The sequence below is a fragment of the Cynocephalus volans genome, chromosome 7 (assembly GCF_027409185.1).
Source record: "Cynocephalus volans isolate mCynVol1 chromosome 7, mCynVol1.pri, whole genome shotgun sequence".
NCBI classification, from domain to species: Eukaryota; Metazoa; Chordata; class Mammalia; order Dermoptera; family Cynocephalidae; genus Cynocephalus; species Cynocephalus volans.
The window spans coordinates 1,269,970-1,297,495 of NC_084466.1; the positions used below are offsets into that span (position 1 = coordinate 1,269,970).

The 27,526-nt window shown below is 53.9% G+C and overlaps 1 protein-coding gene across 1 annotated transcript; it reads right to left on the bottom strand.

The window, feature by feature from the left end:
- Window positions 1–2,708: 2,708 nt before the first annotated feature.
- On the bottom strand, window positions 2,709–27,249 carry F10 (coagulation factor X). Its single transcript, XM_063103114.1, has 8 exons — window positions 27,180–27,249; window positions 21,667–21,827; window positions 12,156–12,180; window positions 11,132–11,245; window positions 8,954–9,085; window positions 6,480–6,715; window positions 3,746–3,853; window positions 2,709–2,765 (listed from the first exon to the last, which is right to left on the bottom strand). The coding sequence occupies exons 1-8, from the start codon at window positions 27,247–27,249 to the stop codon at window positions 2,709–2,711; spliced, it is 903 nt and encodes a 300-aa protein (XP_062959184.1).
- Window positions 27,250–27,526: the final 277 nt, after the last annotated feature.

The window sequence follows — 27,526 nt, forward strand, 5'->3', positions numbered from 1 at the left end:
TGTGGGTGCTGGCTTGCTTCTCCCAGTAACTGCTGTGGTGGCGACGAGCAGGGCTTTCTGCAGAATGGGGCTTTAACTCCCAGTCCTGTTCGGGCGGCTCCATCCACAAGGGAGGTGAGGACAGCCGCCCGCCATCCCACCCGGCCCCGCTGAGCTGTCTCGCCGTTCCTTCCCCTTCCTCGCACCTTTGGGCCCTGCACCTTCGCCCGTCCTGTCAGGCCACCCGCACCAGCCTGGCTGTCATGCTCAGAGCTCCTGACCCCACTGCTCCCGGGGCTCAGCTCCTGCCCTCTGAGGGCGCTCAGGCGGGCAGCGGGCCAGGGAGGAGCGGGTCTCTGCGACGTGGCAACCTGCCCTCTCTCAGCAGAAAGCAGACCCTCCTTTCCTCGCGCCTGTGGTTCCTCAGCCTCGGGTTCCTGCCGCCCTCTGTCCTGTCGTCCAGCAGCCCCCTCGGTTATTCCTAAGCAAAGATGGGCCACCCTGCGGGAAATCTGGTGGCAGTAGATCACACAACGCCCCCGTTGCCCAAGCCTTCATGCGTCCGAGTTAATACGCAGACGGAGGGGTCTCATTAGCCCCGTTTTGCTCAGAGAGGGAGGTGGGCCATGGCAGCCACCCAGGCGCCCACAGAGCTGACTTCAGCCCAGGGCATCCAGGACGAGCGCCCTCCCGCCGACTATGCCACGGCCCGGCCATGCCGCGGGCTCCTGCGTTTCCTGCAGAACCTCACCACTTGGGCTCTATCTTCGGGACAGGGATGATGGGCAGACTGTGGTGATGACACTAGAACCTCAGGCGATGAGGCTCCCCTGGCTGCTGTCGGCGGGCAGTGCCTCCGTTTCCCTCCCCGCCGAGGCGCCCACGTGGCCTTGGCAGGCAGGGTACACACGGCACCGCGAAGCTCAGTTTCACTGGCAACTCTCTCCCCGGAGCTCTCTCTGGGCCCCAAGCCACCTCTGGTCTCTAGGAATGGGGACACAAGCGTGGGGGTTGCCTCGGGGGCCAGGACAGGTGCCTGGAGACTGGGCTGATGCAAAGGGGGGCTCCTGAAGCCCCACGGAGGGGCTCCAGGCAGCAGGAGGAGCGCAGGGCTCCGGACACCCTCGGGCCCGCGGGCCACTTCTGGGAAGGTGAATGATGTTCACATTGACTTTTCCTGATCTTGGAATATTTCCTGTTTACGAAAGGCTCTGTCCAGCTTGTACTGGAACTTTCAAACTTTGCTCAGCAAAGTTACGCAAAATGCAAACTTATGGGGACATTTGGAAAACAGGTGGGCAGGTCCCGTCTGAGGTAATTTTCTATTCACTAAAAGTATGTTTGTTTTCAGGACCATTTACCTCGGGGGCCTGGAGACAGCGCTTGACTTGTGGCAGGCAAGGCATGGCATGTTGATGTGATGAGATGAGCCCCTGGCAGTCCCAGCCCTGCCGCCTTCACCCCATACCTCCTGTCCTGGCCGCGCATGGTGGCTCCTGTGGAGTTCTAGAAACTTCTGGGCCCAGTGCCCTGAAGTGAGCGTGCATCAGGACTGATTTCAGTGCCAGGCTGTGGCCCAGATGCAGGGTTTCTACAGCCCTTTAGGGAGTCCAAACCACAGTCAGGTTGGGACCCCGTGCTGGGTCACCTGCTCAGGGGATCACACTTGAACAAACCCACCATACCCCAATTTGGGGGGAAGGCCTGGTCAATTTGAAAATTCCTGTGCCAGTCAGCAGCTTTCTGGATTGTTAGGAGGTCCTCTGGAAGAAGTGTTTCCATGGTGTCTAATACTCAGAGATGAATGGGGTGACCCGGGCCAGGGAGAGGGATCTTAGAGAGGCCACACTGGTGTGTGGGGCCCCCTGCCAGCCGCACAGCGCCTGCACGGGCTGGGATCCCTGCCCTGCTCCCAGATCCAGGGACAGTTAGCTCGAGAGTCTGAGACGAGCAGCTGGTGAGCCAGAAGCAGAGGAGTGGGCGGGACGGCACCATCACATCTGAGCTCCTGCCCTACAGGGAGCACCACTCCTGGCAGAAACATCCCAGCCTGGTGCTCCAAAGGAGCACTCATGTCCCACCCCAACAGCACCAGGGTGGATGAGGACGTCATCACCACGGGGGAGGCCTCCCAGCAACAGCCTGCCGGGGACAGGCCCTCAACAAAACCAGACACCGGATGCACCGCGGCCTGAGGGTGGTGCTGCTTTAATGGGGAGGAAGTGGGGACTCGGGAGGCGGCACCCTGGCTTTCATGGACCTGTCGATCCACTTGAGGAAGGCTGTCACCTTGGTGTAGACCCCATACTTCCCTTTCCTGGCGCACCCCTCCCCCCAGCTGACGATGCCTGTCACAAAGTAGGTGTCCTTGAAGGGGGTGACGTGGGGGCCGCCGCTGTCCCCCTGGCAGGCATCCTGGGGTGCGGTGTCGTAGCCGGCACAGAACATGTTCTGGGTGATGGTGAAGCTGCTGGACAGCTTGCAGGTGTTGCGGTCCACGTAGGGCACCGCCAGCATCTTGAGGGTGGTGGACAGGCGGCTCTTCTCGTGCGTGCGCCCGAACCCGCTCACGATGCCCGTCTTCTGTGTCATCAGCGTGGCCTCCGCCCAGTCCTTCTCGGGCAGGCAGGCGGGGGCCACGTTCATGCGGAAGGTGATGGGTGTCTTCAGCCTGAGCATGGCGATGTCGAAGTCGTACGTCTCCCGCACGAATTTGTTGTGCTTGACGATCATCTCCACCTCGTGCTCGGCCTCGTTGCCTTCCTCCTCCTCCGTGTTCCGGTCCCCTGGGTGCGGGGCACAGGGCGGGGCTCAGTACGGTCTGTGCCACGCACTGAAGTGTTGAGTACTTTTAAAGAAGCTTTTTTTTTCTAATAGAAAAATGGTAAATGCTCACTTTTGAATATTTGAAAAATATAGGAAAGTGTAAAGAAGTGAATAAAAATGGTCTCCAATCTCCTGTCCAGGTGCCCACCAGCCCCACTTCTGCGCGTGTCTCACACGCTGACACCCCCGTCATTCAGTCCCTCACAGCTGTCTCCTGTGTCTGTGTGCTGGGCACCATTTAGGTGTCCAGGAGCTAAAGCCTCACACTCTGCACCTGTCACCTGTGCTGTCCGGACGAGCTGCCACCAGCCCACGGGCACCAAGCGCGCGAAACGTGGCCCGTCTGAACTGAGGTGTGCTGAGGTGTAAATTACAGACTTAGAATGAAAAAAGAATGCAGAATTAAATCTTAAACCTTTCACATTGATTACATATGGAAATGATATTTGGGACATATTGAGTTAAATAAGATATGTTATTAAAATTCACTTCACCTTTCTTATACTTTAAAATGCATAATAGAAAATTTAATGTTACAAAAAATTTCAAATTACATATGTGGCTCACATTTGTGACCTGCATGGGATTTTCACTGAACAGCTCCAGGGTCTAGTAGAGAAAGACGATCCCCAAAATAAAAACAGAAGAGGCAGAGGGGTGCATGGTGCTCAGAGAATGTCAAGGCTCCCGAGGGAAGGACACAGAGACCCAGAGACCCTCCGGAGCAGACCGTGGTGGGGGAGAGGCTGGACTGGCTCAGGAGAGTCCGCAGATGCCTCCCCGCCCCTCCCCCTCTCCTCTGCAAAATGGCCCACCCAAACTGTATCTCAGTATTTTAAGAGTTCCCACCAAATCCTGGCAGCTCTAGTGATCTCAGGAAAGGAGCTGGTGACTGTGGGGCATCCTGGGGCCCCGAGGGACTTCACTTACCTACCCTCACCTTGAATCTCTTGGCCTGGTTTAGACAGTGGGCTGCGGTGAGGACGTGGAACTCAGTCAGGATGGTGCCTCCGCAGAAGCCTTCATTCTCCTCGTTGATGAGAAGAGCCTGTGAAGAGAACAGTGTCTGCAAAGCCATGACAGTCTGCAAGCCGCACGGCGGCCGGAGCGGCAGGCCACACTCCACCAGCTGAGAAGGGGGACTTAGGACACAGTGTTGCCCAGGTCTCCTCAGCACGCGCCTCCCTCGCACCCCTGCCCCCGCTTCCTACCCACATTAGAGCTTCCCACGCCCTCCCTCCTTCCCATCCTCTGCTGCCCTCCCCGCCCCAACGTGGGAACTGGTGGGGTCTTTTTCTAGGCACTGGAAGTCGCTTTCTGCTTCAGACCAGCGTGCAGGCCGAAGTGCACTGCCCACCCACCCACCCGTTCTCCCTCGTCCTCCCCAACAGCCCAGTCCTCTGACCGCTCCTCACCCTGCACCCGCCGTGCCCATTCCTGCAAATCCCACTAGCTGTCCCCTGGCACTCTGACCAGGCCAAGGGCTGCTTGTTGTCCAAAGACCATCTCATGGACAACATTCCAGCTGCTCCCTCCCCACCCACTCTGGATTTCTGCCATGTGTGTCATATCTTTGTTTTATGGTCACCACTCAATGTGCGTATTCACTCACCAGACATCGACTAAGGGCCAGCGCAGCACCAAGCCCTGGCCACTGGAGGACGGCTCTCCTACCTGGACTATAAACTCACTTTGACAGTGCCCACCTTTTATTTCTTCTGGACCTGTCGCAGTATTCTCTAAAGTATTATGCACAGAACATATTTTCAAGTGCTTTTGGAAAAAGTTTTCACTGTGGTAATAACCTCTGTTGCCTACGTATACCTTAAACCAGGCTGATGCCAGTCTCTGGAGAAACACCAGCCTAACCTGGAGTGATTTCCTGGCACCTCAACTGATCCAACCATTCAGAACTATCTCCCATGGTGCATGGACCACCACCACTCAAGGTGACATCCCTAGAGTCCGCGTGGCTGCTCCTGTGAGTGGTTTTCTCCTGACAGCAATTGCAAAGGAATACCTGGGGGCATGAGCGCTGAGGGGCAGGCGAGGGGCACCACACCCTTTCCCTGAAGAGCTGGGCTTGCATGTCTGCACCCTGAGCACCTTCTGCTTTCCTTTCTCTAGGGAATTTCCCATCCTCTAAGTAACAGTCATTGGCTGGGGGTATGTGTAGGTCAACAAAACAACTCCAAGTATCAAGTTCCAAGAGAATTCTTGAAGACGTTCATGACTAGAAAAGTAGTAATGGTTTGTGTTTTTTTTTTCAACTCATTATCCAACTTGAGGCACTAGTGAGGGAAAATCCATCTTTCTGAGTTGGACACTGACTGTTTTTCCTGAAGGTGAGATGAGGCAAGACTTGACCCAGGAAAACAGGAATCACACAGGCCAACAGGCCCTGCAGGGAAGCCTTTGAGGAGGCCTCCTGTCTGCCCTTCCCTGGCCTCTGCCTCCTGGAGCCCTGAGTCCTATGGACACCGGAGCCCTGTGCAAGGCTTTTCCTGTGCACCCTAGGGGAACTTTGGGGAGGCCGAGCTGGCACGCTCTCCTGACCCTAATCACACAGTAACTTGGATTGCGGCGATTTGGGTCCTAGCACCCTTCCTGGGTTTAGATTTCTATGTGTCAGAGAAGCAGCTTCATGCGCCAGGTACACAACACAAACCCAGCACAGCCATTTCTCAGTATGCATGTGCTGAATGAATGGATATTGAAATTTCTTTCCCTTGCATGCCTCGAGTTTAGATGAATGCACACCTGTTGTGTAGCCTGGAGGTGGGGGAGAGCTGAGGTCATGTGTTGGCAGCTCTGGGATTTTTGCTTGTTGGAGAGGCCATTTTCGCTTTGGACAATAAAAACTTCAAGTCCAAGTGAGGACGGGGCACCCAGTTAAATTTGAATTTGACAAAACAACAAATAATTTTTAGTACCAGTATGTCCCAAGCAATATTTGAGGCATATTTACATTAAAATTATTCATTGTTTATGTGAAATTCAAATTTAATGAAAGTCTTGTTTTTATTTGCTAATCTGGCAACCTTAGTCCAAATTCATAATCAAAGAGTGATTTTTTTACCTTTGAAAATAGATGTGCTTTTCTCTCAGGTACTATCCTCCTCCTTAGGATTTAGGTGTTTAAGTAAAAATATTTGGAAATTCGCAGTGAATCTTTCTGCCTTCCCTCAAACAGAACAGCATGCAGTGGCCTGCACTTGCCATCCGGGATCCACCCCCCTACTGCTGACCAGCAGCCTGAGCTGCGCCCAGTCCCCTGGTTGTGACCCCATTTCCTTCCAGTGTAGGCTGGTGTTTTGGGACACTCGAGGCTGGGGCCATGCCTCTGTCTCTCTTGCTTCCTTCACAGAACAGGATAATGCTGGGCACGCACGAGCATGCAACAAGGAATGCCAGACTGGAATGGGGCACGGTGTGGGGTGGGGTCAGGTGCTGAGGCCCCAGCCTCTTCCTTATCTCAGGATGCACCAACAGCTTCCAAGGCCGCCCGGCCCAGGGGGAAGGGACGACAGGTGTGCTCGGGTGGCCGGGCACTGTGTCCCAGCACAGAACAGGGCCTTCCCGGGCTGCCGATTCCCAGAAGGCCGGCCCGGACTCCACTGAGGTACCAAGCTGGGATCGGTCTCGAGGGGCTGAGGGGCTGATGCCAGGGATACCTGCCAGGGACACTCCCCGTCTTTGCATTCCCGGCCGCCCACGATGCGGGTGTTGTCGTTGGTATACTCCTCGGGGTACGTCTGGTTGAGGTCAAGCAGGTTGAAAGGGTTCTCGGTGGGGGCCAGGTCGCCTGGATCGTACAGCTCCAGCACGGCAGTTTCCAGAGGGCTGTTGGTGTCCTGGGCCACTGACCTCTTCCTGCGCCCCATGGTCATTTTCCCGCAGGGGAAGAGTTCTGAAAGAGAAAGGACGGCCCGGGCCTCCTGCAGGGAGAGAAGCCCCCACGCACACAGCGTTCACGGCGCAGGACACAGTCGCAGGACACAGTCGCAGTCTGAGGGGCGGCCGGGGCAGGCTCTGTAACTGGCAGGGGCAGGGGCACTTTGGGGGCAATATTCCGCATCTCGGTGGAGGCTGCGTTCCTCAGGGGAATGTGACTGTCTCTGTCAGTATTGCTCGTGTGACAGCACTGGGGGCACTGAGCTCCAGTAGACAGCTTGCTCAAGCGCTCGAGGGAAAGTGCCAAGAGAGTCGAGGTGGCTCGGTGGGGGGTGGCGGGGTGCAGGACGAACAGGGCTAGGCGTGACGAAACAAAGCCCAGGTGGTGGCACAGGCTCGCTGTAGAAGTCTTTCGATTTTCCTGCATGTTTGAAAAATTTTCCTAATGAAATATTGAAGGAAAAGAAAGTTTCTCAGCAGAGAGAAAACGTATGCCAACCACCTGTGGCATAAGAAAGGCCCACGTGACACAGGTTTGTACAAAGTCTAAAGAATTACAGCTCTCCTTAAAATCGCCAAGCACGGGGTCACGCAGTACATATTAGAAAGCCTCCTTCCTGTACTGTCGCCAACTAGGCGGAGAGCAGGGACAAGGCAGGACAGAGGAAGGCAGGGTGTGGGGCTGCAGGCGGGAAGAGAAGGAAAGAGCCGCTCTGAACACAGGTCTGGAGTGGCTGCTCTCTGTGGCCCCGCGCTCGTCTACGGTCCCATCAGCACAATGTCACTTTCTGTGTGAGATCATGCAGGGTATGAAGGAGCACCCACCTCCGGGCACACAGGTGAATTTGCTACCTGGAGATAAGTACTCTTTACCCTACAGTGTGTTCGTTCTGTGTTAATATCTGTAGTCACTACTTGAAATTTTGAACTAGCTTGTCCACAATTTAGAACAGAACTTTTTGCACTAGGAAGTAGTTCACCTGATTTTATTTTCAAACATCAAACTTTACTTTAAATTGATTTGTGATTATTCCTAGCATTAAAAAAGAATGCATTCGTGTCAAGAAATGACTTCAGTCAAAATATTTTTGAAGCAGCTTAAAATCTCATTGCCAATAGAAATGTGAACAATATTGTCTTTTACTTGTCAAGAGATTATGTTACATAATTGAAGTGATACTATTTGGAACCAATTTTTCTCTTGATTACTTATCTTTTGAAATAAATTATTTTCACTGAGAAGAATATGAGAGGAATAGTGACAAAATCACTTAAGAGCAATGAGTCTCTGGGCAGGACGGTTGTCACTGCCACTTGGTAGGAAGCTGCTCTGGTTGTTGAGCATGTCTGAAGCCCGAATGTGCACAAGGCTGAGACTCTGTGCCTCTAACGCTCTAGGTGATGCCAAAGCTGGGGGTCAGGGGACCAGTTAGGACCAGTTAGGAGCTGGGTGACTGAGATGTGGATCGAGTGGGGCTAGGGGACTGGCCTCTCAGAAACTCTGGCCAGTGCTCACCATGGGGCAGGCCCACGGTTAGATAGGCCCAGTGCAGGTACGTCTCGGAGTGTCTGGGACAGGAGGCTCATGCCCCCACACTGCCTGGTCACTCAGCCCATCCTGTGTTCACTGCCCTCTGGGAGCTTCTTGGCCAGATTCACTCACATCTGGCTTCCATCAAGTAAGAGAAAAAATAAATTCAACTAACACTGGAAACAAAATCAGTTCTTGAGGGTCCTCTGGCTCCCCTTCCCATCCCACACAGTCTCCTCCCCTGCTTCCAGGTTCCGACTGTGGCCTGTGATTGACCACCAGGCCTTGCTCCTCACCTGCCCTTGCACCCAGCTCCTGGGCCCTCTGCCCTCCCTTGGGACAATGGACACTTGGGCTTCCCTTGCTTAGGTGGTTGTCACCACAGCTATCATGCAGTTATTTACAGCTTGTGTGTGCCAGGCACTGTGCAAAGTGCTTCCCGGGGACCACCTCCTTGCAGTCACACTCACCCAGGGGGTGGGTAATAGTATTGGTCCCATTTTTCAGATGAGAAAATTGAGGCTAAACAGCACATCTGGCTCACAGAAATAAAAGGTCTGTTTCCAAACCTCATGATGCTCATGACCCAGAGGGCCAGAGCTCACCTGCAGGCCTGCCAGAGAACGTGATGTTCCTGCCCACCGGCACGGCTGGCACCGGGTTTAGCACCATGGCCTCCGTGGCCCAGGGAGCCCTGCTGGGTGGGGCCAATGCTCCTCTTACCTGTGGAGACGCAGGACTTGCCGTCGTCCCCCAAGGTGTACCCACTGGCGCAGGAACACACCACGGAGTTCTGCTCTTCATGACAGAACTGGTCACAGTCTCCGTTGTCCAGGCTGCAGAGTTTCCGTGTGACTGTAAGAGAGTGGCATGTTGGCCTCAGGACAGGCCGGGGAAACTGAGGGTGCAGCTGGCCAGACGGCACCAACTCCATGCACCCAGCCCTTAGCCACACAGTAGGCCGCGGGGCTGGAGCACAAACAGGATGGGGAGTCAAGAGCAGGTGGGGCAGGGAATGAGGTGGCCCTGGCCGCGGGAGCTCTTTCCCCCCCAACTCGCCCCCGACTGCGTGAGGAACACTGCGGTATCACGCAGGGGAGGGCCCTGCGGCCTTGGCACTGGCCCTTAAGACACCTGAGCATGCCCAGTGAGGGGCCCACAGGGGGGTTGTCCAGTGTCCAAGAAGTGAGCATGGGAGGGCCTGCCTGCAGGAGGGGAGCCCCAGGGACAGGAGCCGGCATCCAGCTGGGTGGTTCCCTCTGAGGCGGGTGGGTTCTCTGTGGAATTGAGGTCCCCATGACCAGGGTGTGCCAGGAAGACTGGGCTTGGCCAACCTTATGTGTTCACTGGCATTAGCGGCCAACATTTAAGGGTATTCTTCCCTTAGAAAGTCTTCAGAGAAGTTATCTTCCCCTTCAGATCCCATCTGCTGCTGTGGCTGGTGGGTCCAGACAAATCCCCAAGAGCAGCCTCGTGTACCTGCTGCGGAGGACTGGGGCGACCCGCACCTGGTTCCAGGCACCTGCACTCACTCACTGGCTGATCACAGAACAATGACTAAGCACCTGCCACGACCTTATGTTGTGCTGGATACCGCTGAACAAGACCAGGGCCCTGCCATGGGCACGCCACACTCCTGGTGCTCTGGACACAGGCCTGCCATGGGTGGCTGAAGACTGAGGAAGAGACTGGTGACTGGCTCCAGCACAGGCAGGGAGCAGGGACGGCAGCACCATGGGTAAGAGCACACGGCTGGGAGTCCAGACTGCCCAAGGTCCAAGGCCAGGTGGTCCGTCCTGGCTGTGTGGTTTGGGCAAGCTATTTATACCCCGTGGGCCTCAGTTTCCTCACTTGTAAAGTGATGGAAGTAAAACCTCCTCACAGGTCACCTCACACGTGCCCACATGGAGCTATAGCTCCCTCAGCAGGCGCCAGGTTTCTGGGGACCTGCCTGTCTTACCACAAGGTCAGCAGCACTAACAAGGGGGCCGCTGCTGCCAACCTGCTTCCAGTATAAACTGAATCCAACTGTAGACACACAGGAGTAGTGCATGCCAACGGCGGTCACCTACATCCCCCCGTTTGGGCTTTGATGAAAACTGTAATTACAGAGCAAAGATCAACCTTAATGGAATTTTAGAAAACATTAATAATAGCCCTGGGAGTCTGCTGGGTAGTATGCCCGGTAAGTTAGCCAAATGGTCTGCAGGGGAGGCAAATCTGGACTTTTAACGGAATGATACATAATTGATATTCCCATAAGGGAAAAGTAATCCGACCTAAGAACACATTCTAAAGATTAAAAATTAAGTAATTTAAAAAAAATGCAAATTTTTCTCCTTAGGGAAAACTGGTCTAATAGTAACCAAATTTCTTATAAAAAAAATTAATCACCCTATTAGAGGAAATTTTGAGTGATTTTTACATGTGGAATTAATTAATTGTATCAATTTTTTATAATTGGACAATCTTGAATATTCCTCGTTGATGTTTGCATTGACAAATGTAAATAAAAGGAGGCGATTTAGAATGAATGCACAGTATCACAAGGAACATGAATAACAGAGCAATATACTCTATCCCAAGGAAAACAGAACTAGTTCTCATTTGTGTACTAATGGATCATACACCTCACGAGTGTTCCACAGTCTCTCCCAGAGGAGCAGAGAAGTAATTGTGTGTGCCTCTCATCGTACCCCAAAGCCAAATGGTTTAGAGGACACAGTGGGGCTTTTGGGTTTTTTTGTGATTACTATAGGAGCACAGTATAATTAAACACAGACTTTATAAATTAGAAATAAATTAAGTCTGTTTCATTAAGCATGTTAGCTTCTTCCCATGTTCCCACCTTCTATTCTTAGGTAAGTCTGATCGGAAGGTATTCCAAGCAGAGGAACCTACGTAATTCACAGTTTTTGCCTTCAAATCCTTCCAAACAGGTGCATACGTATTCTCCGAGGCCGTCTTTACATTTGCCCTGATTCTGGCAAGGATTGCTTTCACACTGGTCGCCATCTGCAAAGAGAGGATTTGGAAACCAAAGTTTGCAAGGAATTTCCATCATCACGGAGACCATTTGCTGTGTTGACCTTGGCATGCATTTTTCAGATAATTTGGAACTGCTTCCTGTTGCTGCGTAAACAATCCCTCCTACCTGGACTTTGTTTTACCCGCACCCTTTGTGGCTATGTGTACGTGATGCTCTTATCTAACTGGATCATTGACTGGGCTTTCCAATTTTTGCTGAGATGTTTTACAGTGTGTTTACAACCAGAGCAGGGAGCTCTGGGTGGGTGACCACGTGGGACCTGCGGGAAGAACAGAGGACAGGTGAGAGTTTGACACTTGTTTCTCAGCCAGGCCTTGACAAGAGAGAGCATTAGAGTTCCTCTTTCCAAATGACCCAGGTAAAATGTGAATGCTAAGACTCCTGTCCAGCACTAATATGGGACTTCGTATTTCTTGGTGGATTCATATAAACTAATTTAGTGAGAGGTCCAATTTTCACTTTGAGAAATATGAATGCTGTTACCAGGTAGTCATGATTAGTACCATATCAGATGCTATGAGCATTTGATCAAGGTGGTTACCTTAGGAGGGAATCCAATCTTTCAGACTCTACTTTTTGCTTGTACGTAATACACTTGTATTTTTAAAAACTCATCATGAAATTTGAAATCCTCAAATGAGAACTGACTTAAATCTATACTTAAATAAAAAACTAGAATTAGTATAAAATGACTATAAAAAAACTACTTTACAAGAACTATTATGGAAACGCCCAGAGGAGAAAAGTCTTAAATAAGATTTAAACAGGAGAAGAAAGGAAATTCAGGAAGTATTTTCAAAATTCAAATACAATCTCTCCCAATTTAAATATCCTAGTGAACTCCTCTCACTTAAGATTAAAAGAGAAACATCTCACCTGTGTGTTTATTCCAGAATTCATTCTAAAAGGAAAAAAGATTTGAAAATACATTAGGAAAAACAGAGACATTTTACATTAATAACAACCATAATCCACTAACTCAACCTGAATAAGATATTTTCCTCATTGTATGGCTTTACCACAGTTTGTTTATCCATTCACCCAACCAAGTACATTTATGTTATTTCCAGTTTTGGGTAATTTTGAATAGAGTTGCTATAAACATTTATTTACAGGTTTTTATGGGAAAATAAGCTTTCATTTCCCTGGGATAAATACCCAGGAATGCTGAGCCATATAGTAACTTTACAGAACTTTATAGGAAACTGTCAAACTGTTTTTCAAAGTAGTCGTGCCATTTTACATTCTGACAAGGAGTTTATGAATGTTCTAATAGGCTAATAGGCTTTTTTAAAAAAACATGAATAGATGTAGAATTTTGTCAAAATTTTTTTCTGCAACAATTGATATGATTATGTGAATTTTATTTTTTTAACTGTTAATATGGTTGCTTACACTGTTGATAATCAAATATCGAGCCAGCCTTTAGTCCATTTGGCCAAAGGGCTCATTATCTGAGGGTGATAACAGGTGCATGTGCGGTTGACTCAAGTCACTTCCAGGAACTCCCTGACAAGCTTAGTGAGGATCCGGGCTGTGGTCTAAAGTGGAAAGCTTTCAAAAGCTTTTGTCACACAGGTATCAACAATCTTGTGAGTTTCTTCAGTTCCGAAGAGGTTAGTTTCTGGCAATTTCACTTCCAGGGTTCTCTTGAGCTCTTCAACCAGGCTGATTCTGCAGAACGGTGGGGTAAAGTCAGTCTCATAGGTTTGGGCTCTGAGCCATCTGGATGGCAGGGGACCTTGCAACCACCTCCGATGTGCTTCACCACCTGTGACCTAATCTTCTCCTTGATTTCCGTTAAGATCATAACAGTCTGCACGGGCCATGCAGAACTCACGGGTGGTGAACCCAGAGTGGTGAGTGAAATCAATCCTCTCATTCCAGAACTGGCATCCACTTCATAAACCAGTCAGTACCACTAACCATACCCCTGGGCATCTTACAGGAGAGTTCTGGAGCAATTCTTCTACGTCTGTGTGTGGCTATAGCTGTATCTATCCACATATACATCTCTCTCCAGCTTGTAGCAGGAGGCTCCGCCGCAGCTACCCTGGGATGATGCTTCTCATGGGAGTTTCCACGTCTAGAATCCCAGCTCTCCCAAGAAACTTCTGATATATGTGTTGTTAGAGGCGATGATACACTTTGTAAGAACCCAAATGCCCCAAGGGATCACACCCTGATCACATAAGTCCTTCTTGGCCACACCCCATCATGGCTCTGGTTGCCCTCTAAGTAGGGATTGTGTTTTTTTTTTTTTTTTAATTTTATTTTGTTGATATACATTGTGGCTGATTATTGCTCCCCATCACCAAAACCTCCCTCCCTCCTCCCTCCCCCCCATAGGGATTGTATTTTAAGCCAATCAGCCTTCCCTAGAAGCCCTATATATATGTGTGTGTGCCGCCTAATAAACAGGCCCTCTCCGGTGGATCGTCAACTGGTGTCAACTCTTCCTTTCATTTGGTGCCGAAACCCGGGGGACGGAGTTTCTCTCGAGCGGCGACACTTTTCCAATCGCAGTGGCAACACTTTCCCAGCCGCCCCTTGGGTCTCCCTCGAGCTGTAACACTTTTCAAATCGCAGCGGCAGTACTTTCCAAGTTGCCCCTCGGGAACTCCGTCCCGCCAGGACCGGCCTCCCTTCCACCGCTCACCATTGACGGTCTCGTCCATTCTTTTCGGCGCTGGCTCCTTCCACTCACCACCGGCTCATCATTAGGTAAGCCCCCTTTCCTAAAGGGCACCAGCCCTTTTTCAGGCTACCACAGGGAGTCTAGCCATGACCGTCCGGTAGCCCCTAACGCCCATACCCCACCCCACCACGGTCTTCATGACCACCATAAATTCCCAAACTATAACAGGTTCCAAAGCCCGGGTAAACTTTTACTTTCATTTTTGGAGGTTAAAAGCCCCATTCTGTTCTCTCCTTCACCCTCCTGTCCACCACTCTCTTCTCTCCACTTCCCGGGTCTGGGACCTGACCAGAAAATCCTGGCGCTAGGTTCCTTCAGGCACCGGGCTTTTGCCCTAGAGAAGTGGAGGTCTGAGTGACGACCCACACCTCCCTTCTCTCCTCCTGGTTCGTACCTGAACCTGCCGGGACTGACGTGACCTACTGGGGACGCCCTCTAGGATCCCGCCTTTCCCAACCGGCTGAAGGATCTGTCTTATCACTAATCTCTGTATGATTTCTGTCTAAATTCCCATTAAGAGACCAGAATGGGCGCTTCCTCCTCCTCCCTAGGGGCACCAACCTTTCCCTCAGGCCGGATATTGAGCCCAAACTCCTCACCAAATTCTGTACACAAGATTGGCCTTATTATCCTTTAGATAATCAAAACACATGGCCCCCTGAGGGCACACTAGATCCTAACATTCTACGTGACCTCTTTAACTACTGCCAGCGCCTAAAAAAATGGAAGGAGATCCCCTACATCGAGGCTTTTTGCCTCTTGGCTCAGAACCCCACCCTCTGCTCCTCCTGTGCTCCCTCTCAAGTCCTTTTAGCCTGTAAACCATCTTCACAGTCACCCCTCGATTCTTCCACCTTCGAACCTGCTGATGAACCCCCACCCTACCAACCTCCTCCTCCCCCAGTGCCTCCGGTGTCCGCTCCTCCTCCCCTGTCATCCGCGTCACCTTCTGCACCTCCTGCGCCATCCACTCCTCCGTCTTTACCCTCCCCTACTCCTGACCCACTAAGCCCCCCTTTCACCCGTTCCCAAGGACCTCCCCCAACCCCTTTAACAATCGCCCCACTATGCGAGGTAGCTGGGGCTGAAGGAGTAGTTAGGGTCCATGTTCCCTTTTCCCTAGCTGACCTTCCAAAAAAAGGAGGAAACTCCCTCTGAGTTCCTCAATAGATTAACTCAGGCCTTTCAACAATACACTAACTTAGACCCCAACTCAGAAGACGGCCGGCATGTCCTTATGACCTATTTCCTGGCCCAATCCTACCCCGACATTAAAACTAAACTTAAAAAATTAGAGCAGGGTCCTGCAACCCCTCAGACCGAAATCCTGTCAGTGGCCTTCAAGGTTTTTCATAATCGGGAGGAGGAAAAGAACGTCGAAAACAAAAGGCCGACCACGCCAACTTCCAGATGTTGGCCCGGCTTATCAAACCCCCTGGGCGCCCTCCCACAGCCTCCACCTCTAAGCCTCCACCTGGAGCCTGCTTTAAATGTGGAAAGGAAGGGCATTGGGCAAAGGCTTGCCCCACCCCCAGGCCACCCACCACTCCTTGTCCAAAATGCAAAAAGAAGGGACATTGGGGATCTGATTGCCCCCTTGCCCGAAGGGGTGAGGGACCAACTGCCCCACAGTCCCCTGAACTGTGGACTCCACCTATGGTGGGCCTCGCTGAGGAGGACTGACGGAGCCTTGGGCCCTTCCCGACCATCTCTATAACAAAGCAGGAGCCCAGGGTATCCATGGTTGTGGACGGCCACCCAATATCTTTCCTCCTGGACACTGGAGCCACCTTTTCGGTCTTAAGGGAATATAAAGGCCCCACCACCTCCAGCAGCTCTCCTATAGTCGGGGTAGGAGGTAAACAAATCTTTCCCAAAAAAACCCCTCTTTTAACCTGCTGCCTTCAAGGCACTCAATCCGTTTTCTCCCATTCCTTTCTAGTCATGCCACAATGCCCCGTCCCCTTGTTGGGTCGGGACATTCTATCACGGCTTCAAGTCTCCATTACTTTGCCCCTGTCCTCTTCCTCTTCCCCCGTTTCCTTCCTCCTAGCGCTAGTTCAAGCCCAAGATCCTACTAATCCCACCCCTCCAAAGAAGTCCTTACCCATCTTAACGCACCCTGTTAACCCCACAGTTTGGGACACTGCCAGCCCCGCTCTGGCCCAGTGTTCCCCTGTATACATAAAACTAAAAGACCCCTCCAAATATATTTGTCAGGCTCAGTATCCATTAACCACAACAGCCCTCCTCGGGTTAAGCCCCATCATTCAGGACCTATTAAAAAAGGGGTATCTCCGTCCCACTCGCTCCCCTTTCAATACTCCCATACTCACGGTAAAAAAACCTAATGGCACCTTTCGTCTCGTCCAAGATCTCCGCCTTGTTAACGCCGCTGTCATTCCTATCCACCCCCTTGTCCAAGGTCCCAGCAACCTCTACCCATTTCTCGGTTCTGGACTTAAAGGATGCCTTCTTTTCCATACCCCTGGAAACTGATACTCAGGACATTTTTGCCTTCACATGGACTGACCCCCACTCCCATCATTCCGAACAACTCACTTGGACGGTCCTGCCACAGGGATTTCGGGATAGCCCTCATATTTTCGGGCAGACCCTAGCACAGGACCTCATATCTTTTCACTTAAACCATCCAGAGTCCACCTTATTACAATACGTGGACGATCTCCTTCTATGCAGTCCTTCATGGGAACAATCCCAAGCTGACACTGCCCATTTGAACTTCCTAGCGGGTAGGGGATATCGAGTGTCCCCTGCCAAGGCCCAAATCTCCTTGTCGTCTGTAACCTACCTTGGTTTTCTCCTCTCCCCGGGAAGGAAGGAAATCACCCTGGACAGGAAACAGCTTCTTACTGACCTGCCCATCCCCAAAACCAAAACAAAAATCCTATCTTTCCTGGGTCTAGCCGGATATTTCAGAGCATGGATCCCCAATTTCTCTTTGCTAGCCCGACCTCTCTATAATATGAGTAAGGGTCCTCCTGAAGAACCTTTACTCTCCTCACCTCAGCGCCCTTTTCTCAAGCTTCGGCAGGCCCTTCTAATGGCTCCCTGATCTAACTAAACCCATGAAAATACGGGACAAGCTCTGGGCATTCTAGGACAGAATTATGGCCCCTCCTTTGCCCCCATAGCATACCTATCAAACAGTTGGACCCCACTGTACAAGGCTGGGCACCCTGTCTAAGAGCCCTGGCAGCGGGGCAGTTACTGCATAAGGAGGCATCCAAATTAACATTTGGGGCACCTCTCACCATTCTCTCACCTTAAAGACTTCCTTACCTATAAGGCTCTCCAATCCCTCCCACCTTCCAGAATCCTAACCCTCCTATCCTCGTTTCTGGAAAATCCTGCCCTATCCTTCACTACCTGCCCACCCCTAAATCCAGCCACCCTACTGCCTATACCAGATTCCCCCAACACCCCTTTGCACAGCTGTGTAGAAAGCCTTCAAGATTTCATACCTTACTGCTCTTCCATCACTGAGGGGCCCCTGTCTCACGCTGATCTCGCATGGTTCACGCATGGGTCCTCATTCAAGGAAGGAAACACTCATTATGCAGGTTATGCCATAGTCTCCCTTGATTCGGTTATAGAAGCCCAACCTTTACCCAAGGGTACTACCAACCAGCAGGCTGAACTTATCACTGTCACGTGAGCCTGCGTTCTAGCTGAAGGAAGAACTCTTAACTTATACACTGACTCCAAATATGTCTTTCATATACTTCTCTCTCATGCCGCCATATGGAAAGAACACGGTCTGCTTAACACCAAGGGTCAGTTTTAATCTCCACATTAATTGAGGCATCCCATTTACCTTGTGAATTAGGAGTCATTCATTGCAGAGCCCACCAGAGGGATGATTCCCCAATCACTCGCGGGAATTGTAAGGCTGACCTCGCTGCACGCAGTGCGGCACGGCACCCACAGACACAAAACCAACTTCCCATTCTTCCATACGGCTCCCAAGGTTCACAGACACCCTCTCAGCCTCAACCGCCCAAGGGTGATAAGTCCTCTCTCTTTTGCTTGCTCCATGACCTGTTTCACTCTAGCCCCCAAGCTTTATCCCAGTTTTTACAAGCCTTCTTCTCAATCACCCCATTTGACAAAGCCCTCTTACAAAAAATTTCCTCCTCATGCACAATCTGCCAGCGTACCAATCCTAACACCCCTCTCAAACCTGGGCCATACCCCTCCCACCAGGCCAGAGGTCTCACACCCGCGGCCAACTGGCAAGTCGATTTTACGCACATGCCTTCTGTCCGGCACCTCAAATACCTCTTGGTGTTTGTTGATACCTTTTCAGGATGGGTGGAGGCATTCCCATCATCCAATAAAAAGGCCTCCACCGTAGCCCAGACTCTCCTTTGCCAAATCATCCCACGATTTGGGATGCCCACTTCCATTCAATCTGACAATGGACCTGAATTTACCGCCCAGGTAATACAGAAACTCTCCCAGTCACTCTCTCTCCCCTGGCACTTACATTGCCCTTACCGACCTCAGGCATCCGGAAAGGTAGAGAGAACCAACAGAACCTTAAAGGACATACTAACTAAATTGTCTCTGGAATTACACCTTGATTGGGTCCGTCTACTCAAGACCAGGGCTCTCCCAAAAAGGCCCTCCAATCTTTCCCCTTTTGAAGTCATGTATGGTAGGCCCCTCCTACCCCCAGGGCTCACAGCGACTGAAGGACCCATACCACCCACCATGGCCTTACCCTTGCTCTCCCATCTTCGCACCGAGCTATGGAAGTACCAGGACTGGCTACTTCCAGATCCGTCACTTTCCAAAAATAACCTTTCACTCAGCCCAGGCCAATTAGTATTCTACACTTCCCCAGAACCTAAAACCCCCCTAACCCCTAAGTGGGAAGGCCCATGTCCTGTCATCCTTTGCACTCCAACTGCTGCTAAACTTGCCCTGCCAGGTAAAGTGTATCCCTCATCCTACCAACCCTCTCAAACTCCGCCTATCCCGGACCTCAGCCCTACCCCCAATTCCGGAGACATGAACCTTCTCCTTGGCCTTCTCCTGTTCCTTTCACTTCACCCAGGGAGCCTTCAGACCCCTTCCTATATATGGCTCAACCACACCTCACCGGCTCTCTCTCCCGGAAATTGTTTTCTTTGTGCCTCTCTCATGCGACCGCTCCTGGCGGCCGTCCCCGTAAATGCTTCCCTTCCTCTCGATGTTACCTCCTCCCCACCATCAGAACCCCTTAACCTTCCGGACGTCCCTCTCTGGGAGCCCGACAACAAACACAATAACACTTTGTTGCCCCGTCACTGTTTCATCGGAAACTCTTCCTCCCTAACTTTTCCTCCGTCTTATTGTAATCTTAACACAACCATTCATACCCACACTGTCGCCCCACCAGGCACTTTCTTCTGGTGCAGTGGAACCCTCTCTACCTCCATCCTGCCTAATCTTACTGCCCCATGCCTTCTTGTCACCATCGCCCCTCAACTCACTCTGTACACCAGTTCAGAACTGTTCCATCTTCTTCATCCCCCCTCAAGGCAAAAAAAGGGCCGCCTTCCTCCCGATCATGGTCGGTATTTTCTTAACAACATCAGCGGTCGGAGCCGGCCTGTCGGGAGGAGCCTTAGGACACAGTTTATGGGCGGTCGAAGACATCAATGCTAAACTTGAAGGGGCTCTGACCTCCACTGCCGAATCTCTTTCCTCTCTACAGAGACAAATTACCTCTTTAGCTCAGGTCACCCTCCAAAACCGCAGAACACTAGACCTCCTCACTGCAGAAAAAGCAGGTACTTGCATCTTCCTTGGGGAAGAATGCTGTTATTATATCAATGAATCCGGTCTAGTAGAAACAAACATCATCAAACTCACCGACTTAGCTTCCAGCCTACGAACCACATCCAGTTCTAACCCCTTTTCTTCTTTTATCTTAAACCCTATCCTAACTTGGATTTGGCCCATTTTGGGACCTCTAATCATTATCCTCATAACCTGCCTTTTCTTGCCCTGCATCATTAGGTTTCTTCAAACCCAAGTGGGAAAAATCTCTAATCAGGCCTTTAAGCAGCTTTTGCTTAGAAACTACCAGCTTCTAGGTACCGATGAACCCCCCGCCTCATCTTGTGAGTGCCTCAGCCGATGCTGAAGAGACACCACCTTACAGAGGAAACGCATCCTACACGCCCTCGCCACCGACGCCTGGCTGCTCCCTCCAGTCTCCAACTATGAACAATGGAACCGGTGCATATTCGACTTGTGGCTTCAAGGAACGTTTTGAAATTACTTGTTTCTCCACCCTCCTTTGGGGTTTCATAATGGGTATTTATATATGTTCCTCCCTTTGACACCCCCCCCACAACGCCCCAGTTCAGCAGGAAGTAGCTCGATGACTTCAACGTCCCCTTTCCTAAAACAAGAAAAAGGGAGGAATGTAGGGACCCAAATGCCCCAAGGGATCACACCGAGGAATGTAAGAACCCAGATGCCCCAGGGGATCACACCGCGATCACATAAGTCCTTCTCGGCCACACCCCATCATGGCGCTGGTTGCCCTCTAAGTAGGGATTGTGTTTTAAGCCAATCAGACTTCCCTAGAAGCCCTATATATGTGTGTGTGCCGCCTAATAAACGAGCCCTCTCCGGTGGATCGTCAACGGGTGTCGACTCGTCCCTTCACACTTCCTCCTCAGAAAACCATTCAGGACCCAGTCCATGCCTGGCTGACGACACCACGTCCTTGTCTCGGAGGCTGAAGTGATGCTGAGGTGACACAGGGAAGCCGCACCGGCAGCGCCACTTCCTAGGAGGACGCTCCGCTGCCCGCGCCTGGGTTTTGCAGGATCCTCCTGAACTCCGGTGACGTCTCCCTGGGCCGTTTACTGACGTGAATACATCTTCCCAACTCATAATTCCTTCAATCGGCCATGACTCGCAGCTTGACAGTAGTCCTGGAAGGTCACAGAAGATGACGTGGGTCAGGTGGTCCTGGGCTGCCGGTGACCGCGGTCGGGTGAAGCTGTGCCCTGTGGGTCCCCAGTGGCCCTCGCGGTTTCCATTTGCGTCCACTGTCGTGGGTGTGCCTGGAAGCAGCCACGCGGGCTGACTTAGCCGTTTCTCTGCGAGCTCCGGCTTGGCCCCTTCTCCGCTACTTTCTTCTGTTTCGCTCGTTCTTGTCAGCATGGGCTCTCAGCCGTCCACTTTCCCCTCAGCCCGCGCCCCGCGGTCGCCCTCCCTGAGGACTGAAGAGACGGCCAGGAGGCCTGTCAGCCATTTCCTGGATGGCTCCTGAAGCCCCGCCTCCTCAACGGGAGGGGTCGGGCACTTTCCGCGCGCAGCTGCTTCTGCGCAGGCGCGATGCTGGGTTGGGGGGGCAGCGAGGGTCCTGGTGCTTCTGCTGCGCAGGCGCGGTGCAAGCCTCGTGCCGGCGACGTCCCTTGTGCGCCTGCGCGCCCATCCCGCTGTTCTCGGAACGTGGCATAGGAGCGTGGTCGCCCCTAACCCCTCCACATGCGGCCTGGGAGGCGCTGGCCGAGGCCCCTAGTCGTTTTTTCTAAATTAACAGTTCAATTTTAAGTTGATATCACAACACTTGCACAAGTTCTCATCCCCCAGCCCACCTGGGGGCGTCCGACCCTCAGTTTACCCAGGAGGCCAGGATGCCTGCCCCCACGTGCTCACCGTCCTCTCCTTGTCCTCGAAGACTTCCCGGGCCTCCTCGTAGGAGCACATCTCTTCCAGGCACTCTCTCTCTATGTTTCCTCTCTTAAGCTCTTCTAAAAATGAGTTCGCCCTCCTGGCCCTCACCAGCACGTGGTTGGCCTGCTCCCGGCTGAGGAACACTGGAGAGGAACGACACGGGGTTGGAAGTGCCCGTCCCCTCCCTGGTGTCCCCACCGCAGGTCCTGTCACCTCCACACGTGCACCCGGCCCTGGCAGGCCCTGGTTCCAGCCTCCACACCCTTCTCCAGGGAAAGCACCGCACCCCTGCTCGGCCACTGCCCTCGCCGCGGCTCCAGCTGCGGCTCCAGTGTGCCTCCAGCTGTGCCTCCAGTGTGCCCTCCAGCGGTGCCCTCCAGCTGTGCCTCCAGCTGCGCCCTCTAGCTGAGCCTCCAACTGTGGCTCCAGCTGTGGCTCCAGTGTGCCTCCAGCTACGGCTCCAGCTGAGGCTCCAGCTGTGGCTCCACCCACCCACCCTGCAGGGTCTGCACTGAGGGAGCTTGTGGTCCTGCTTCCACCCTGACCTGCGACAAGTACGGTTTATGTCAAGACCCAGGACACACGAATTTAAAACAAGTTTCAAGAAACAGTACTTACTACATTCTCTATTTGATTCTGTTCTATTTCATTAAGGAACATCAAGTTGATTTCGAGACTCACAAATGAGTCATGACCTGCCAGTTAATATGCCCTGGACCAGAGCATGTCTGTGTCCCCTCTGCGATGTGTGTCTGTGGCCATGTTGTCCCCACCTCCCTGCCTGTGCCTCTGTCTTCCACTCGCCCGCTCCTCTTCCTCGAATTCACAGGCAGCCGGCTGTTCAGGCCGCTTTCAAGTAAGGCCAAGGGCCCGCCACAGCCATCCAGCTGTCTCTGTACCTCGCTTCCTTTTCTGTCCTAACTGGTATCTGAACGGGGGCAGCCCCGAAGTTGCTCTGAACCTGTTAGGGTTCTGGGGGCTGTGCGATTTGTGAATCGTTCTTTGCGCAATGAAACTATTACATTTAATTCGTCTGAAGCTTTTCTTTTTAACGATTGTGATATGAGAGGCCCTCAGATTCTTTTCCTGGTCCTCTGTACCCACTGAAGAATTCAGAGTCTGACCATAATGAAGATGACTGTTGGGTCCCTCCCACCTTGCGCATGGGCTGCTTCTCTGGGACCAGACTGATGTCCCTCGAGTTTTCTCTCTGCTGCCTGGAACCCCAGAGATGGTTCACAGACCTGCTGCAAGGGTCAGTCCCCACTCAGCCAGGGCCTGCGGCTCTCACTGCCTCTGATCAGTCCCTCATTGTTCCTCTGACCCCTTAGAGAAACTTGTCATTCTGTGACAGCAGCCCACACCCCTGTTCCCTCTGGTATCCATCCCTGAGCTTCCCCCCAGGCTGTCCCACCACCAAGAATTCGCTCCTTCTCTGCAGATTCCATCCAATTCCTGTCTCTTCCCATCTCCCTAAAGCCTGCTCTCACCTCTTTCCACCCGGGGGGGTTCAATAGTGCCTGCAAGTGTGAGCTGGACTGCAGTGGGGACGAGGGGGATATAGGTGAGGGGCACAGGGGTGGAACGGATGATGCCTAAGGAAGCAAGAGCCACCTGAGGCCACAGCTTCCCACCGGCCTTGGCATGGAAACCAGGATCTTCCCAAGGCCAGGTCTCCTGGGCCTCATCACCCTGAACTCTCCCCTTCACTCTCTCTCTGCCACACTGGTCCCCTTGCTGTCCTTGACTGTGCCCGACACTCTCACACCCCAGGGCCTTTGTACTGCCCTGTCCCCTATCTGGAAATTCTTACCCCAGATACCCACATGGCTCACCCTCCCAATATCCCTTGAGAGGCTCTCCCTAACAACCCAATCTAAAGTCACCTGCTACCCATAGGTCTCTGAACCCCTCCCCTTGAGTGGTTTCTCTTTGTGGCACTTAACCACTCTCTGACCTTATATATTGACTGACTGCTGTTCCCTTCAACTGGAATGTGACCCCATGACAAAGTGACTTAGCCTTTGGTCACAGCCATGTCCCCAGTGCTGGGAGCATAGTAGGTGCTTAATAATTACTTCTTGAAGGAAGGAAGGAAGGACTGAGCAACTGGCCTGGTCTCTAGGCTGAGCCCTCTGGACCTTATTTTAGGCACTTTTAATGGCTGTTATTGTGAAGTCATATGAATTCTTCAGTAAAAGCAAGCAGATGTAGCATTGGCCATAGCCATGCTTTCTGATGTTAGTAAAACTGAGATTGGCAATTCGAAATTAAAACATGCTGAGGTTTTGATACACTTGTCTTAATTAAAGAAACACCCAAAACCCTGATATGAAGTGCCCAGATTTTCAGATGTTTGTCATGTGAGTTTTGTTTACTTGTGTGCATTTGTTTTTCCAGTTACTGTCTGGCATATTGCAGTCCTCAAACATGTGGTTATCTTGGTTGCACTGGAAAAGTCAGTAATTCATAGTCAGCAATTGCATCTGAGCAAGTTTTACCAGTAAGCAATATTTTCAGTCAATAAGGTCAGGACTCAGGAAGAGTGGATTTAAACTTGCTGAATGGAAGCACGGAAACTTGAGCCATAGAGCTTCCATGATTGCTAACTGTCCTAGTCTAAAGGCTAGCACTGTGCATGCTGTGCATATTCTGATTTTATTAAAATGAATAGTTGGACTACAAAAACCACTGGCAGTACACGGTTGAATTCACGTCCTTTCCAGGGCCTCAGAATGTGACCTTACTTGGAAACAGGCTTTTCGCAGATATAGTTAGTTAAGAAGAGGTCACACTGGAGCAGGCGACCATCAGCGCCCATGCTCACTCACCGGCCAGGCGGGCATTGACCCCTGGCGCAGGTGCAGGGCCTGGTGCTTACAGGAGGGCCCAGGGCTGCTGTGGGGGAGCGTGGCCTGAGGGGCGGCAAGGGCGGCTGGTGGGATGGAGGCTGGGGAGGAGGACGGGGGTGCTGAGGCTGGGACTGAGAGACAATTACATGGGTTACCTGGAGCTAGAGCGTCAGGGGCACTCACAAGGAAAGGGAAACCCCAGGAAGGAAAAGGGCTCAGGTCAACTTGGTTCTGAGACAGTCAGGCTCATTAGGGTCTCCCCCCACCCCCCTCACCGGGGTCTCCCTCCACCACTCCTCACCGGGGTCTCCCTCCCACCCCCCTTACCGGGGTCTCCCTCCACCCCTCCTCACCGGGGTCTCCCCTCCACCCCTCCTCACCGGGGTCTCCCTCCACCCCTCCTCACCGGGGTCTCCCTCCACCCCTCCTCACCGGGGTCTCCCTCCCACCCCTCCTCACCGGGGTCTCCCTCCCACCCCTCCTCACCGGGGTCTCCCTCCCACCCCCCTCACCGGGGTCTCCCCTCCACCCCCCTCACCGGGGTCTCCCCCCACCCCTCCTCACCGGGGTCTCCCTCCCACCCCCCTCACCGGGGTCTCCCCTCCAACCCCCTCACCGGGGTCTCCCTCCACCCCCCCTCACCGGGGTCTCCCTCCACCCCTCCTCACCGGGGTCTCCCCTCCACCCCTGCTCACCGGGGTCTCCCTCCACCCCTCCTCACCGGGGTCTCCCTCCACCCCTCCTCACCGGGGTCTCCCCTCCACCCCCTCACCGGGGTCTCCCCCCACCCCCCTCACCGGGGTCTCCCTCCACCCCTCCTCACCGGGGTCTCCCCTCCACCCCTCCTCACCGGGGTCTCCCTCCACCCCTCCTCACCGGGGTCTCCCCTCCACCCCTCCTCACCGGGGTCTCCCTCCACCCCCCCTCACCGGGGTCTCCCTCCACCCCCCCTCACCGGGGTCTCCCCCCCACCCCCCTCACCGGGGTCTCCCCCCCACCCCCCTCACCGGGGTCTCCCCTCCACCCCCCTCACCGGGGTCTCCCCTCCACCCCTGATCACCGGGGTCTCCCCTCCACCCCTGATCACCGGGGTCTCCCCTCCACCCCTGATCACCGGGGTCTCCCCTCCACCCCTGATCACCGGGGTCTCCCTCCCACCCCCCTCACCGGGGTCTCCCTCCCACCCCCCTCACCGGGGTCTCCCCTCCACCCCCCTCACCGGGGTCTCCCCTCCACCCCCCTCACCGGGGTCTCCCTCCACCCCTCCTCACCGGGGTCTCCCCTCCACCCCTCCTCACCGGGGTCTCCCCTCCACCCCTCCTCACCGGGGTCTCCCTCCACCCCCCCTCACCGGGGTCTCCCTCCCACCCCTCCTCACCGGGGTCTCCCTCCACCCCTCCTCACCGGGGTCTCCCCTCCACCCCTCCTCACCGGGGTCTCCCCTCCACCCCTCCTCACCGGGGTCTCCCCTCCACCCCTCCTCACCGGGGTCTCCCCTCCAACCCCCTCACCGGGGTCTCCCTCCACCCCTGCTCACCGGGGTCTCCCTCCACCCCTGCTCACCGGGGTCTCCCCTCCACCCCTCCTCACCGGGGTCTCCCTCCCACCCCCCTCACCGGGGTCTCCCTCCACCCCTCCTCACCGGGGTCTCCCTCCCACCCCTCCTCACCGGGGTCTCCCTCCCACTCCCCTCACCGGGGTCTCCCTCCACCCCCTCACCGGGGTCTCCCTCCACCCCTCCTCACCGGGGTCTCCCTCCCACCCCTCCTCACCGGGGTCTCCCTCCCACTCCCCTCACCGGGGTCTCCCTCCACCCCCTCACCGGGGTCTCCCTCCACCCCTGCTCACCGGGGTCTCCCTCCCACTCCCCTCACCGGGGTCTCCCTCCCACCCCCCTCACCAGGGTCTCCCTCCCACTCCCCTCACCAGGGTCTCCCCTCCACCTCCCCTATGGGGGTCTCCCCCTCTCTGATTTCTCTCCACTCCTCCTCTTCCTCCCATACACTCTGGTCTCCCGTGTGCTCCTCAGCGCCCCCGACCACCCACTCTGTCCAGGATGCAACGAGCCCTGGGGTCCCTGTCTCCCGTCCCCCTGCTAGACGTGCCTCCGCCTCCTGTGCTGTCTCCCAACTCTGCCCTGCGCCCCAATTTCTGGGCCTCTTCTTTGGTTCAGGCCCTGGGGTCCTGGATGGCCCTGACATCCCCTCTGTCTGGCCTTGCCTGTGCAGCCCGAGGGCAATAGCCCTGGTCTCTGTCAGTCTCCTTCCTGCCTGTGACCCCTCTGTACCCGCCAGCTCGCCTTGGCTCTGCCTCTGCCTGCCACCCCCACAGCATCCTCGGTCTGCCGTCTCCGTCTCTGTCTCTTTCTCCCTCCTTCCTCTCTCTTGCTCTCTTTGTCCTTGGGTTTTTGTCTCTTTGTGACCTCTGGCCCACCCCTCTGACTCTCACCCACAGGGGACACTGCTGGCCCTAAGGACACCTTTGGCTGGGAAGGCCAAGCCCTGCCATCTCACGCCAGACTTCAAAGGCACCGGGGCCCCCACCACGCGGCCGTGGAGATTCGAGGGCATCCCCGCTCACGTCCGCCCTCGTCCCCTCCTCCCCTGGGCTGGCTCTGCAGCCTGAAGGACGAGGGGCACCTACCGCTTCCCCCGGGCAGCAGGAGGCCGGCCAGGGAGGCGCTGAGCAGGACGAGGGGCAGTGGGCTCGCCATGGTGTGGCTGAGGACAGGCCGCCGGGGCAAGGTCCACTCACCCGGAGCTCCCAGGGCGGCTGCCGTCCTGCTGCTTATCACGCCTCTGATTGGAGCCTGGGCCTGCCGGTGAGGCCAGGGGCAGTGACCACGGGAGAGCGGTCCCTCTGGCCCCGCCTTCCCCAGGCAGAGCTGGTGGCCGGGGACGTCCTCACGGTAACGGTGTCCAGCAGGGCCAGCTGCGGCCGTGGGAACCTTCTGCTCGAAGAGAGAATAGCAACGTCACTGTACGCTCGTT